The sequence below is a fragment of the Puntigrus tetrazona genome, chromosome 14, assembly GCF_018831695.1.
Source record: "Puntigrus tetrazona isolate hp1 chromosome 14, ASM1883169v1, whole genome shotgun sequence".
NCBI classification, from domain to species: domain Eukaryota; kingdom Metazoa; phylum Chordata; class Actinopteri; order Cypriniformes; family Cyprinidae; genus Puntigrus; species Puntigrus tetrazona.
In genome coordinates this window covers 4,487,383-4,502,830 of record NC_056712.1, presented here as the reverse complement: position 1 = coordinate 4,502,830, position 15,448 = coordinate 4,487,383, and the positions used below count along the sequence as shown (strand labels likewise).

At 37.3% G+C, this 15,448-nt stretch overlaps 2 protein-coding genes across 3 annotated transcripts; one reads left to right on the top strand and one right to left on the bottom strand.

Moving 5' to 3' along the window:
- Positions 1 to 80: 80 nt before the first annotated feature.
- ltc4s (leukotriene C4 synthase) lies at positions 81 to 2,949 on the top strand. The gene is made up of 5 exons (XM_043257129.1): positions 81 to 229; positions 723 to 822; positions 909 to 979; positions 2,103 to 2,184; positions 2,260 to 2,949. Exons 1-5 carry the CDS (start codon positions 157 to 159, stop codon positions 2,408 to 2,410), a joined length of 477 nt encoding a protein of 158 aa, XP_043113064.1. The 5' UTR covers positions 81 to 156; the 3' UTR covers positions 2,411 to 2,949.
- A 6,609-nt stretch (positions 2,950 to 9,558) lies between these two features.
- Positions 9,559 to 12,170, bottom strand: itln3 (intelectin 3). 2 transcript variants are annotated; one of them, XM_043256483.1, is made up of 7 exons: positions 12,010 to 12,170; positions 11,760 to 11,906; positions 10,890 to 11,137; positions 10,657 to 10,815; positions 10,059 to 10,161; positions 9,874 to 9,968; positions 9,559 to 9,799 (listed from the first exon to the last, which is right to left on the bottom strand). In XM_043256483.1, exons 1-7 carry the CDS (start codon positions 12,059 to 12,061, stop codon positions 9,683 to 9,685), a joined length of 921 nt encoding a protein of 306 aa, XP_043112418.1. In that variant the 5' UTR covers positions 12,062 to 12,170; the 3' UTR covers positions 9,559 to 9,682. The 2 variants fall into 2 exon arrangements, with proteins under 2 accessions (XP_043112418.1, XP_043112419.1); XM_043256484.1 differs by lacking the exon at positions 10,657 to 10,815.
- Positions 12,171 to 15,448: the final 3,278 nt, after the last annotated feature.

The following is a 15,448-nucleotide window of genomic DNA, read 5'->3' as shown; positions in this document are numbered from 1 at the left end:
TGCATCATCTAGCACTATGTGCTGACAAATCTCACGAATGTTATCATTTGGGTAACAGCTATATCCCGCCCTCTCTAGTCATGCTAATACAAGTGAGTGATTTAAAAGCCGTCTGTGAGTGGCTCGAGCAGATAAAGAGGATAGTGGCTGACCTCAATGTCCGCAGAGATGATGCTGGATCAGGTCGTGCTGTTAGCAGCCGTCACAGTGCTGGGGTTGCTGGAACAAGGTAATTACCACAAGATTGTAGATGATCAATTAAATCAACATTTGGCAGTTTTTTTTCCTTTCATGTGTTCAATGTGTTCAACGCGCTTAAAGGTATTATAAATGTAGCTCGTGCTAGAACGGCGAGTTCTCCAGGAATATCTGTAAAATGCATAGTAATTGTATTGGAGAGTGTTGCTGTATTTTTATTATACTTTAGACAACAGAGTGATAAGTAGAATTATAAATCATGTTAGAACAGACAGTGTTTAATTTAATTTAAAAAAACCCTCGTAGGCAATCCTGTTTTAAGGATGATGGATATATATATATATATATATATATATATATATATATATATATATATATATATATATATATATATTATATATATTTTTTTTTTTTTTTATTGATAAATCCAAACATCCAGATTAAGTACAGGATATTTTGCAACGTGTATTCGTTATTTCCTCACCTTGGCTATCAGTCTGAAGTGTGTTTTATCGTCCTGTCAGCGTACTTCTCTCTGAAGGTGATCTACGCGCGAAGAAAGCACTCGGTCTCTCCGCCGGCCACTACCGGACCTCCGGAGTTTGAGAGGGTCTTTCGAGCCCAGTAAGGCGACTTCACTGACCGAAACCAATGGCTTCACTGACAACAATGTATATTTTGTCTCATTTGTCGTATTTTTGCTTTGCCAGAGCAAACTGTTCAGAATATTTCCCTCTGTTCGTTTTCTCGCTTTGGCTGGCTGGAGTTTTCTTCAGTGAAGGTGAGTTTCCCCTCAAAGAGTTATAAGGCAGGCAGTTCGACTTTGTGCTCCAAGAACATATTAATTCATCTTGATAAAACGCAACAGACATACTTTTATGGTATTAATACCACTTTTGTGGTGTTAATTATAAGACGCGGTCAAGCAGCTTGGTCACAAATATGACGCTCGACCACAAAACCTTGCTTTTTTACATTAGATTTATACAAAGACTGAAAGCTGAGTAAATAAGCTTTCCGTTTATGTGTGCTTTCTTGAGAAGTGTGAGCTGAGATAAAACTGTTTAAAAATCTGGAATGTGAGAGTGCAAAAAATATATAATATAATAAACATTTAGAAAATTGCCTTTAAAGATGCCCAAAAAATCACTGATCAAAAATGAATGCATTTACTATAGGACATTTACAAAATATCTTCATGGAACATGATCTTTACTTAATATCCTGGTGATTTTTGGCATAAATGAAGTCTATAATTTGAACTCATATTGCCGGTTATGCTGCAAATATAGCTGTGCTGCTTTTGTGCTCCATGGTCGCTCATCATGTGTGCATTCTGCTACTGGTGCAAACACAGAAACGCACTTCGCTCTGAAAAAGAGAGCATCTAGAATGTTACTTTTGAAAAAAATAAAACTGCCGAGATGTACCCTCTGCTCTGTTTTGGATGGGCTTATTGTGCTTTTTGGGCACTTCACAGATGTCAAACTAGTAGAGCAGTAAAAAAAAAAAAAGCTTGGCTGTGTTGAGCGAGCATCTAAACCTGAGACTTTCCTTTGTCAGGGCTGTATAAATGATATATCTGTCTTGATTAGCTATATGTAAAGTCTATCTAAATAAAAAAAAAAAAACAAATTTAAAAGAAACTCTCTCACATTTGACATCTCACGCCTCTGATTTGCATGTAAACAAAAAATCCCTTGAAAAAATGTTTTATGCAAAACACCTCGTTGCTGTTGTGCTCTTCAAAAACACCTCCATTCAGACCTAAAGGAATAAATAAACTCCTAAATTAAGGTGGAGATCAATATTAGGTCAAGCGTCACAATTACTGTTACTTGGGTCTAGTAATGTGACCAAGCCGCTCACACAGAGAAAGACCTGATGATTTTCTTGCTGTCTAGCACTGGCAGTGTTGTTCGGGCTGCTGTACCTTTATGGACGGTATCTGTACTTCCACGGCTATGCAGCGTCTGCCCAGGGCAGGTGAGTGATCCGGTGCTGTAGTTTTGTCGACGTTTGCGACGTCGTGTTGCTGACCCCCTTACTGTCGTCCGGTAGACTGCAGCCTCTGTACTTCAGTGCAAAGATGCAGTGGGTGCTGATCGCTCTGGCCGGGCTGGGGGTCATCTGCACCATGACACAGGTCTATCTGGGACTGGACCTGCTGCACATCTTAGGTCATCTTCTGGGCCTGACCGAACACACATGAAGACAGAACAGCTGGACGCCTGAAGGTCAGAAGAACAGGAAAAGCTTTAGCACCTGCAATAAAAAAAGTGACAAAATACTAATATATTACCTCTAAGGAAAGGTGTAATATGTATTTATATATATGAATGTATGTAAAATACAAGCCACTACAGGAAAGGCTCAGGTGTCCATCACATGAAAACACCTGCAGTGAACTCATGCAAAACCGTCAGTTATTCAAATCTTTAAGAACTGTATAGAAACCACTGTTAGTGTTTTTAAACAGCTGAAATTAGGTTACATGTTGTTAAGCTTATATTTCAACTAGAGGCTTTTAACTGATTTTTGTATTAATAATGTCCACCAATGGATATATGGATCTCCCAGGAGAATTCTGTTTTTTGATGGTGATGCATTAGGTGCTTTTAATAAATTTGGTAGCTAAACCATTTTATGCATCCCAGATTATAATTATAACGTTTCACTTTTAGAACTCGACTGGAAAATATGCAGAATAAAAATATTTTAATAAGTACAATAATAATAATAATAATAAGATTTGTTTTTATTATGATTATTATTTATTGTTTTTCTGCAATCACTGTGGTGGAAATGTGTAGAAACACTTATTTTTAAAGCTGTTACCACTGAGGTCTATATATATATATAATTTCCCAGACTCATTAACATTTCATTTCTGCTCAAGCATTTTATGTCATAAATCTGTGAATGTATGCATTTCTAATCGATACAAAAGTATAAATTCACTGGAATAACGTTAGAGAGACTTTGCACGAAACTGTCATGTTCCTGAAATGTTTGGCTGACTCTGTGTGTGAGTAGTGTCACCAGGAGGCGCTAGAACTTTGCACAGTAGTGCCAGTGAAGAACAGATTACTGTGAACTCTTTCTGTTGCTTTCTTATGCGTTTGCAGCTGTTCTTATCTGACTAATAATGCTGATGAAATGCTGAAACTTATTTTAATTTCCCAAGGCATCTGATCTCACCAGTAGCTGTAATATTAAACTTTAACCCACAGGAGGCTTCACCTTTTTGAGGTGACATCACTGCTATACACCAACAATTATGATACAAAACTTCAGATGAGTGACTGTGTGACACCCTGAAAGTTCAATCGCAAGATCAATGATCCAAGGGTGCTATGGTAATAGTGAGCTGTGAGGAAGAGACTTTCATTACTAGAGCGGCTCAACTTTGTGCATCTCTTTATTTATGTCAAATAGATTTAACTGCAGCATAGCTAACTTGACAGTGGGCTTGCTACAGATTTTGGGGGCTCGTCCGTGACCTAGCGCCACCTACTGGTATGCAGATCCAATGCAAGCGAACCACAGAACAGCTGAGTGACGGGAAAACACAGGTTGGATGTGACAAGGAGTGCTGCTTTGAGTCCATTGTTGATTATCTTCTTCAGTTAAAGGATGGAGGTTTCTGTTGTTACTGTTGAAAGACAATGTTGATGCAATAATCCAGAAGCGTAATGTAAAAACTGTTTTGCATGACACCGAGGTACTTGCATCATAACAAACTTTGACACATCTTACACTTACCATTGACACACATACACAGCAGATGGAATACCTTTAGATGGTAGACTGTTATGAAGAATTAGGTAGAAAATTAGTGCAATACAATATCCATGCTAATTTAATTAAATCAGATTATCCCGAAAATTGCTATATAGCTAACCTGAGAAAGTATCTGAGCAGCCCAGAGGTGGTAAAGAGGAAAGTATAATCTCTCCCGTTATCTTTAGCTTCTCCCGTTTCAATGCAGAGAATTCAAGGGGAGCAAATTGGTAGTCCATTGCACAATCTGACATCGCTGCGTTTAAAATTGAAATGGAAATTAAGCATCGGGCCAAAGGAGAACTGGCCCCAACTAAGCCTGGTTTCTCCCAAGGGTTTTTTTGAATGGGGTTTTGGTTCTTTGCCACTCTCGTCTCTGACTTGCTTAGTTGGGGCACTTAATAAAAACAAAAGTGATTGATCGATAATTCTGTGCACTCCACTTCACAGTATTCACTGACAACAACCTGTTCCCGTTTGTTTGAAATACTGCCAAACTCAATGCTGTTGGACACAGGTGGGTGGGAGAATTAGGAGACTTCAAGTTTGATATCCACTATAGACCAGGCAAGTAAAGAGATGTAATCTCTCGCTGGCCCCTGCACATTGATAAATATATATATTGATTGACAGAGAGAATTATGTTGCTTAGGTTGCAGCTCTTAATACCTTTCAGGAGAGCACTGGGTGGCAGGATGGAGAAAGTGCCATAAAACATTTTAGCCATAAAACTAAAGGAAAGTGGCAGGGAGTTGACACCTGCAATGAGAAAAACTGCTAAGAGAGGCAACAAGAGATGTATAAGTGGGGAAAACTAGTTCTCAAAGAAGAAATACTCTATCAAGAAACCAATGAAAGATTCCAATTTTCCCTTCCTGCTAAGTGAAGGAAGCTGACCTTGAGACAACTACACAATAACATGGGTCATGTTGGAACAGAAAGAGTTCTTGACCTAGCCAGGAGACAATTTATTTCACAGAAATTCTCAACATGCTAGAGTAGGAAATATGGAATATGTACAGACAGACATGAATGTAAAGACTTACAAATCTTGAAATCTGCTGAAATGTAAGAAAAGTGAAGTTTTATGAGAATTAAAGGGATGTCTGGAGCAATTTCATATAAAAACATATAAAATCAAGTTCTTCAGTCAAACAAATAAATGTAGATACCATGCTTAAGCTCTTAAATTAATTGGAATTTATAATACAGTTTGCAACTTCCAGTTTGCAACCCAATGGCAAAGTCAGCAACTGCATGTGCTGCTAAAATTTGATCTGAATTCAAAAGCTTCACCCTGAACAGATGTTGACGTGTTCAGAAAGCTTGAGATGAAGGTAATAGTGAACATGTGTCTGTTATTAAGAGAAACTGAAGGAAATTAAGGCTTTCATGTGACATTAAAGAGAGAGCAGAGTGCTGCACATCTGTGTGATTTTGCCAGTGTCTCTAACAGCTAAATGAAACCATGTGGCATCATGCTGTAAACATTTAATTTGTATAAAGTGTTCTGAGGGTTCTGCAATAGGCTATTATCACAGCGATCAAATGCATACGTCCTGAGTTCGACGTGTTCCTAGCTCAACATATTTTTTTGTTTTAACATTTTAATACAAAAATTTAGTCTTGACCATATACTCCTAAACCTAACCTTACCCATGAGTAATGCCTAAAGAAACTAATTGATAAATGAATCACATGGCTGTACAAGCACCAAACATTGATTCTGAGTCTAAACTGCACAAAAACTACGATGTTGACCTCTAGGAACACGAAGAACTTTAGAGAAATACCACACTCAAAAATTTGCTGTCGTCTTGAATATATAGGTCTGTGTAAAAATTCCAAAAATGCCCTTTCTCTGTATGATCCAAATCCGCATGCAATCAAAATGGACATTATCTACTGTTCTAGCCTTGATGTGAACAGTTAATCCAAAAATAAAACCATGCGTATAGACCAGGGTTCCTCAGATCCTGCCCTGGAGGTCCAATGCACTGCAGAGTTTAGCTGCAACCCTGTGATGATCCTGAAGATACTGATTAGCATGCTCAGGTGGGTTTGATTAGGGTTCATTTTCCTTATGGAAATCACAGTTGGATCACAGTTAATTGGTCTACCTATCAGCTATGCTCATTTTGCAAATATTTCATATCTATAAAGAACTGCATTCAGGTTTCAGGCCTTCTTCCATTTTAGTAACATTGCAAAATTATGATTATTGAATTATTATTATAAAACAGTTTATTTTTGAAGCAGAAACATTTGTAGCCATGCTGTCCATGCACTATATTTGGTGGTTGAACTGTGGGCAACATTTGGAGTAGGTCAAAAAAGTTCATTAAAGTTGTCCTAGCACAACTTTAGACCAACACATTTTGGTTTTAGGACAATTTTAATATAAGGTTTTGATCCACTTTAACTGTTGACTAGTGTACTTGAAATTATTAGTAGTTTAGCTTGACAAATTGCACTTAAAGAAGCTAACACACACCCTTCAGTGCCAGTGGTTTAGTGTAATTATTGTTTCTCTTGGCTATGTCTTATCAGTAACAGGATGCAGAGAGTGGCTTGTTAAAGGTGTCATGTCGCCACTCTGTGAAGCTGAAAGCTCTCATTTCCTGTAGCTGTCCTCAGCAGCTGCCCGCTTCAGTGTGTCCCAAATGAACCTAAATCAAATAGGTTTCCTATACAGTGTGTGACACTTTAAGAATCAAATGTTCTTATATTAATGAAATAATATGCAATTGTGAATCTGATATAAACCACTGAAAATACCATGATGTTGCCAGGTTTATTAATTTTAATCACCTCCAATGTGAGGTTTTTACAGTACTGTGTGAGAAGCGATAGAGTAATAACCACAGCAGCCCCAGAGGAGCCATTCATACCTCATTGTCTCTCTCTTTCTCCCTCGCTTTCTCTTGAACACACAGGTGCACGTTCTCCAGCTCCACACTGATTTAGACTGACCTGGCCGCCTGAACAGGAAGTTGTGTTTTAGGCTAACAGGAAAAAAATCATATGGGATTTTTGCTGCTTCCTGTTGCAGGAAACGCGTTCAAGGATGCAGAAGGGGTGTGTGGGTGTGTGTGAGGCTGTGTGTGAGTCAGTGAATCAGAACACACACTGCAACAAAGACAGAACAAAAGCTTTAACACTAGTCTTAGTTTTTCTACAGGGATAGTGAAGCTGGAAAGCTGGAAACAAGTTTATGCATTCATTAACATACTTATGTATTAGTTACACTTTATATGTATTAAATATAATGCATTAAAACCACTGATAGGCAGTAATAACTGAATAATTTTAGACACCTGCATGTTAGTGACACACATAAAACCTTATGTATTTGAGTAATACAATTTTGTTAAAGTTCAAAATAAATTAAGGTGTTAATAAATTAGCAAACATAAACTATTATAATGGGACTGAAGAGTGTTCATGTGTTCATGTATTTGTGTTCATGCTCATTACTATAATATCTCGTTTTCATTCCACATCTTACCCACGGTCCACTGCAAAACAAACAAACCAAAAGACTTCATGCTATGATGCTAAAAAAAACCCTGTAAATTATTTATTCATGAGATATCATTAACGAATCATTTCATTCCAATATTAGTTTAATCATAACTATTAATTCATTAAACCATACTGGTGAATGTATTCTTTAATGTAAAATAGACATCCTGTATTCATGAGTTATAAATATTAAATGAACACTCCACTCCACTCCATTCTCCAACTCCCCCAGAGTTAATTTGTTGAGTTTTACCGTTTTTGAAATTCATTTAGTCGATCTCCGCGTCTGGCGATAGCACTTTTAGCATAGCTTAGCATAGATCATTGAATCCAGGTTCAAGATTTTTAGTTCTCAATGCCACCATGTGTATGGACATACAGAATAATTAAAATACCATTTCTCTTCTCTTCAACGAGGATTTGCATTGTATTTTCCAAATAATAAATATATGCTTATATAAATATGAATCAAGTGGGTAACGAAAGGTTCTAATAAGCATGCATCTGAAATGAAAGCAGTGTAATGGTATAGATATACATTATCTGTAAGCATCTTGAAATTAAATATAAGGATTGATTAACAGAAGCGGTATTAGATTAGTGCATTATTAGCCTGTAAAAGTCTAAAGTGCAGAGAGCCTAAGTTTCTTTTGGGCAGTGAGGAAGTGTGGCGTGAGCTGTAGCTTTTTAAGTTCAGGTGGAGGTGGGAGGTGGGAGGGAGGTTATGGGCTAAGTTCAGCTTCCTGACAGCCTGATGGATGAAACAGTTTGAAAGCCTTTGGGAAGCAAGCTTGGAGTATCTTCTTCCTAAAGCTGGAGACTAAAATGGAGGTTTAGCAACGTGAGCTGTCAGTAGCAATGCCGGTGAGGCCGGTGTGGAAGATGGCCTTTAAGGGAGGGCAGAGAGGCTGATCTTGACGGTATTCACGATGCATTGCGGTGTCTTTTGGCAGGAAGTGATGCATCTGGAGAGGATGCTCTCAATGGTGTCCTTGTAGAAGGAGCACACGATCGTAGGTTTCTGTGCTTTCCTAAGTTTGCAGAGGAAGTAAAAGTGTGACTGAGCTTTCTTGGCCAGCGATGTGGTGTTTGTTGTCTAGGAGAGGTTCTCAGAGTCATGCACCCCAAGGAACTTGGTGCTGCTCACCCTCTTCACTGCAGCATCGTTGATGGTCAATGCGGGGTGAACTAGAGGTCCACTTCTGAAGTCGATGACTAGTTCTTTTGTTTTCCCCACGTTTAGGAAGAGATTATTGTCAATAATCTTATTGCTGTCAGATTATTGTCACTAAAACTTGACTCTTCTGTAGTTATATTCCACACAAACAATCTGACGTAGTTACGTTTAAAATCGAACTGGAAACTTCTCCGGCCAGAGAAGAACTGGTCCCCAACTGAGCCTAGTTTCTCCCAAGGTTTCTTTTTTCCATTCTGTCATGGATGGGTTTTGGCTCCTTGTCGCTGTCGCCTCTGGTTTGCTTAGTTGGGGACACTTAATTTCTAGCGATTATTGTCAATTTTATTACACATTATGGCTCTGCATCTTCCAAAACAGTAAAACTCGACTTATTAACTCTGGGGGAGTTGGAGAATCAGCCTATTTCCAAAAAAAAGTGTAGTGTTCCTTTAAGTGTACTGGAAACATTACAGTAAATGTTAATATTACTTGTGACTTCTAATACATTTAAAATAATGAAGCCTCTATATACTTTATAATAATTATTGTGGTGTTTGTGGTTCAAACAGATGCTAACTGGGTTTAGCACAGTAAGCATTGCAATACAAATCAAAACATTATTATTTTTATAAAACAATGAATTTTCATGATAATAGTTGCAGAATCTATCAGCAGGTTGTCGGCCAAACCCTGGAGGATCCCACAGGACATGCCAGAATTAAAGTGATGGAATGATGAATTCTCAAAATTACCAGTTAAACTGAACTCATCAAATCTAACAACATTTGAATAGCCGAATGAAATGCTAATAAATATACAGTTTAATTCTAAAATCCTATCGCTAAAATAGTTTTATTAAAAAATGACTATGGAAACATTTTTTAGAGGTTTATTGATGTAAACATTCACACGTCAAACCAGAAATATTAACTTTGTACGTGTACAATTCAGCTCAGCATGTGATTTACTGTAAACATTAAAAGACGTCTGTTAATGAGACTAACGATAGAAGAGCAGCACGCTTGATTGAGTGAGAGCTTTAAATGCTTGCTCCTGAGAGGTGAAGTCTCCACACTGCTGGGGGTCTGGGAAAAATCCTCCTCCACCGATGCAATACTGCAAAACACACATACATCAGTCTGACGCCTTTAAACTAAAAACTGACAGATGCTGGCGAAAGCATGACTTACATGCTGAGAATTGCATTCAGTAGGTTTATGTCCAGAGCACATGGCCATGGCTGCTTGATCAGCGTTAAACACTCTGAAGGTTACGAAGCTGGACTCTGAGGTAAACAGATCAAATATGGTTTGTAGCCATGTATTTATGCATATTCTCTACATAAGTTTCTTTAATGCAATATAGAGTTGAATACTTCCAACAGATGGTCCATCTTTGTCTCCAGTATCATACACCACCGGACTGCTGGGTCCCATATCGCTCTTACACTGTCCTGCTCCAAACTTCACAGGGTATTTCTGTTCAAATAAGACAAAACATTAAATGTTTTTGTATTTGTGGTTTCAAAGAACCTTATTCATTTGTAAACCTACCCCAACAGTCTATTCTGAGAGTTAGTGCACATATAGTAGTTACAAATGAATGAGACTATCAGAATAAAGTGTCAATTTATAATGTATTATATATATTATTCTTTTGATAATAAAATGCATCATAAAGTGCATTAAAATACATAATCATATCATAATCATAATCATACATATAACTACTAATCTGTTATATGTAAAGGCAATAGTTTGATAACTATTGCATTTTTTTGAGGGGTTTTTTATGATCATTTTTTGTCATCCAGTCCAACTGTCAACAATTAGATAATTTGATAACTACTGATGGTTCTTAATATATCTCAGTTCATTGAGACTGTGCATACTGAAATAAATGTATTTTAGTACTTACAGTCTCATTGAACTGACATATTAGAATAGAAGAAATCCTAGCATTTTATGTTTCACCTTGAATAAGTGGTAAAGGTTTCCACCATGCTCCTTGAGGAACTGGCTCTCTGTATGGTAGCGCAGGACAGCAGAAGACGTCCAACTCTTCAGCTGCTCTTTATTGGGAACATGCCACACTGACACGTCTTTTGCAGAAATGTCGTAGTACCCAGGATTCTGTGGGATACGACAGCACTGGGTGGTCAGATTAATTCAAGGGTGTGCTGAGGTTTTGCGTTTGAGGTTTGTACCTTGTAGTCATCACTAGTAGAGGCCTCCGCGCTGCCGAATGTGACGGTGTTTGCCCAGGTCTCGTCTCCTTCAGGCAGGTTTCGGTCATTTCCCTGCTGGCTCGACCAGCGATCACCGAGAGAGCACTTCCCATTGATGTTGTTCTCATGGACGCTGGCCACCAGAGTCCAGCCACCGCCGGCTGTGGTCATGTCACAGAAGGTCTGGTAGTACGTACCACTTTCTGTTGTCAGGACGTACATGCCATCTGAGGAGAAACAGAGATCAGAAGAGCTTGACAAAGAAAGAAGTAATCAAATAACACGAATGAAAATATGAGGATTATGTAGCCTAGTGACTGAAAAAAGGTTGTCTGCAAGTCAATACAATATCCCGTCCAAATCATCCATTAAAAAGTAAGATTTTTTTTTTCCAACATATTTTATTGGGTTTTTCTCAACATTAGAACAAGACATCAAAAAGTAAGACTGTTAGTATTAATTCATTTATTGTTTATTAATTCATTCATCCATTCATTTTAGTTTATTTTTAGATTTAATTGGTTGAAAATCTGTTTTCAACATTTATTCATCCATCCATCAATTAATTTATTCATTCGTTCATTTGTATTTATGCTGTTTTCAAAGTTTATTAATTCATACATTTAGTCATTCATTTTTATTTGTTTTTATATTTATTTTGTTAAAAAGCTGATTTCAACATTCATTCATTTTTTTTACTGTTCAGTTTTTTAGCATAAAACTGAAAAATAGCTTTTAGAAAAAAAAAAAATTCAAAATCCCAAGAAGCATACATTCAGTGTGTCTAAACACACATTTTCAGCGTGGCTTTAAATAAAAGCTGACTGATGAAACATGAAAAAGGCTTACCCTGTGCACCGTTGTGTTTCTCTTTGATATCCAGGCAGCTGCGAGCGAGGTTCCTCAACCTAGCATGATACCTGCCTAATTCTGGGTTCATGTAGGTGCCATTTACTATAATTGGCTTTGGGGTGACAGCTCCCGTAACACTCAGCACTGAAGACCACAGAACAGATCAACTGAAACAACTGTCTTGAGTAACACACTGAATAAAATGTGACTTTTTCGTATCAATACTCATAAACTTAAATCCACTTACTAGTGTGCTTTAACTGCAAAAGACACATCAGGAAGAAAATGAAGCGCAGCATGGCTCTGAGCTTTCAGTTGTTTGTAGATGAAGTCTGATGAAGATTTCTGTCTTCTGTTCAGCTTTTATTTGGAGTAAAACGGACTTATTTTGCAACACTGTGTCGCTGTGTAATCATTACACATGCAGTGAACCCAGGGCTGGACTTGAATCAGGGAAATGCCCATTGCTGAAAATCTAGTACTTTTATCATGCGCTCTGTTTACTTTTTTAGCAACTTATCAGCCACGGAACATTACATCTATATTTTTGTTCTCGGCACGGGCTTTAGCCGCAACAAATTACGGGAATGTGCAAGTATTGGTGAAAGTGATGAATGCTGTAGATTGTGGGGAGCAGGGCTCTGAGGCACTGAGCAAAAACAGTATATTAAATCGAATCTGAAAATGTGAAAAAAAATTATGCACCCTGATTTCAACACTGAATAAAATGGTAAAAATAAATGATTACCTTATAGTGGCATCTAAATGAAGTGGTTTTAAGTCACAGATATTAACATCACTGAACAGCCTACATTCATTCATACAAAATTATATCAGGTGTTAAAAAATAGCTCAATAGTAACAGTTGCAGGTTATACTTTGAGTGCTTCTTTTTCATGATAGCTGTTTTGCTTTTCTTCCCTTGCCAGTGTGTACTATGATACGTTTCTCATCAGAAACATTTAAAGCACCTCCTTCCTTCATGACGAACATTCACTTGCACAAGTAAGTGAACAATGCCCACCAAGTACACCAGACCAAGGCCAATGTCCACTGAAATCTGCCCATTTGTTTCAATAGGTTTTATTTTAGGCATTTCCCAATTGCTGATAATGACTGTCATGTGCTAAATTCGGGAAAAAAACGTTTCTTATCATTCCCATAATGTGTTTTGGGAAATTTAACTCATCACAGACAATATCAATATTTGTGTAATCCAGCTTGTGTAATACCTAGAAATAATTTAAAATTGGCTTGTTATTAAGAGCTTATTTTTGTTATTTTATTTTTTGTTCACAAAACAATTATTATTATTGTTTTTTATTCACTTAATTAATTCACTGTTTAAAATGATCACTAATAATTTGACACTCGTTTGAATTAAAGTATTGTAACTAACACTAACACACAGTAAACAGCCATCGCTCTTTCTTTGCATCTTTCTAAAAGTTTTTTTTTTTTCAGAAAGATGGTGTAATATATATAATTCATACAATAATTCAATTAAAAATAGTTTATTGGAATTTAATCATGTGCACTGTGAACTGATCGAACCAGCAGATGACAGAACAGGAGTTTTGCATATGATTGAAAATGGACTTTCAGTGTTTTTATTTTTTTAGGGACTTCTATGTATTATATGTATTTTAAGGGTAAATGGGGTACGTATTTTTATTTTACATTTTTTGTACCCTTAGATTTCAGATTTTCAAATATCGTCCGACATCAATAAACCAGCATAAGTATATTTGCTCAAATCTTTCGTTGTCTCATTGGTGATCACATATCATTATCTTGAGTCCTCCCCTTGTCCTGAAATGAACATCTAGGTCAGTAGTTCAGCTATTTCCTGCCCTGAAACACGGTCCACATAAGAATAATTGGAAGTCCTCTTCACTCTCCATATCTCTGTTTATGGTTTAGCCAGGGCAGATTTGTCTTAAGGCTCTGTCCTCAGGAGGAGGTCCAGGTCATTTTATCAGGTCTGAATCATGTCAACGGTGGAGTGTTTAAGAGGCTGTGCTCTTGTCTCAACAGACTCCTGAACACACGGAGGTGATGTGAAGTATCAGTCTCTCTTCACCTTCAGAAGCGATGTGAAGGTCAGCAGCCGGTCAGCAACTTTAGTTAAAAATGGTAAAGCAGGTTTGGCTAAATTGACATTATAAGATGATTATTAAAATTGAAGTGCAGGTTTACCTGTATTTTAAAGCAGGGTTTTTACATTTTACGTGAGTTCATTCTTTCATCACAAATACCAGCCACAGACGTCCATAGCAGTTTTGTCTAAGTGTAAGAAAGTTAATGGCTACTGTATCTTCTTTTGTGTTAGAAAAAAAGAAAGACACTCTTACAGTTCTAGAGCAAGTGCACTGTCAAAAAAAAAAGTACAAATATAAGCACGTATTTATAACATAAAATAAATAATACAAATTAATACAAACATTTACGTACTAAAATGCACATTGGTACCTTTAGGTGTAAATAAGGTACAAAGGTGCACCTTCTGAATAAGTACTACTCCAGTGACAGTTTTGTAAAGTAAATCTTGTTCCATGAAGATAAATATTTTACCATAAATGTATCAAAACCTAATTTCTGATTAGTAAAACGCAGTGCTAGGACCTTCATTTGGACAACTCCTTATTTTTGTGCACTGTAAATAAAAAAGAGAGCTGTTAAAAAAATCTCTGAAACAATGAATGGATATATATTAAATTAGTCTCTAACGTGCCCTGCAGCCCATATTTAAACACACATGGTTGAAACCTGCTCTTTCTATTTTAGTCTAATTTACTGCTTTTTTTTTATCATTCCCCTCTTTTTTCACCCCCTAAACCTTTCGGTATCACAAGATCTCACAGTCTTATCTTCATCTCTTTAGTCCTGCTAGACTATTTCCTCTAAGATGAGCTTTTGTGATATGGTTCAGCAGAATTTGGGATTGTTGCTCTATATCTTTTGTTGCTGTATGTTGTGAGATAAAGTGCTTGACTGGACAGCTTGTTTGTCAGATGGACATTGTTTGTTCAAATATCCATCCGAGATAAGAGGCTGTCGTCTGACAGGAATGTGTTGTGAGATTGTTTGGCATTCCTTCCAGCCCTCAGATGAGACACACTGACCTCAAGCCAGTGAAACTTCTGTTTATGTGCGTCTTCACCATTTCCTCTCCGTCTGCTGAAAACATCAACAGCAAGCAGCAGTAGTTTATTTCTGCTGGCTGCTTTACTGTGTCACCGTCTATTGTTTGAGCAGTACAATGATGTTTAGATCCCTCATCCTACTGTGATAAGGGAAGGTGGAGGTAGTGGAAATGGGAAGGGGGAAAACCCGAGCGCTGGGGGAGGTCAGTGTGAAACGCACACACAGAGTGTGTCGGGACTGTGGTCTAATTTAATTCACATATGCTATGTTGAAGAAAACCTCAGCTAAGCAATGTGGCAGCCAGATACAGGGTATTTTGGGATTTCACTGGGAAAACCTCACAAATAATTGCATTATATTTTTGCACACATGCATGTGCCCTTTTAGCTTTGGAGCTTCTAGCTGCATTATTATTTAAAATATATCTGAATTCATTCATATGACAAAACCTTTCAAGAACACGCCCAGGTCACATTTTACCCCCCAAAAACTAACTTTTTTTTTTAATACGATTGATGTAAAACTTAATGAATGTTTAA

Coding starts and splice junctions, on each gene's coding strand:
- ltc4s (XM_043257129.1), top strand. CDS start 157: ATGTCCGCAGAGATGATGCTGGATCAGGTCGTGCTGTTAGCAGCCGTC. Junction 823..908: donor GAGAGGGTCTTTCGAGCCCA/GTAAGGCGACTT, acceptor TTGCTTTGCCAG/AGCAAACTGTTCAGAATATT. Junction 2,185..2,259: donor GCAGCGTCTGCCCAGGGCAG/GTGAGTGATCCG, acceptor GTCGTCCGGTAG/ACTGCAGCCTCTGTACTTCA.
- itln3 (XM_043256483.1), bottom strand. CDS start 12,061: ATGCTGCGCTTCATTTTCTTCCTGATGTGTCTTTTGCAGTTAAAGCAC. Junction 11,138..11,759: donor GAAACACAACGGTGCACAGG/GTAAGCCTTTTT, acceptor GTTTCTCCTCAG/ATGGCATGTACGTCCTGACA. Junction 9,969..10,058: donor AGATGGACCATCTGTTGGAA/GTATTCAACTCT, acceptor TGTTTACCTCAG/AGTCCAGCTTCGTAACCTTC.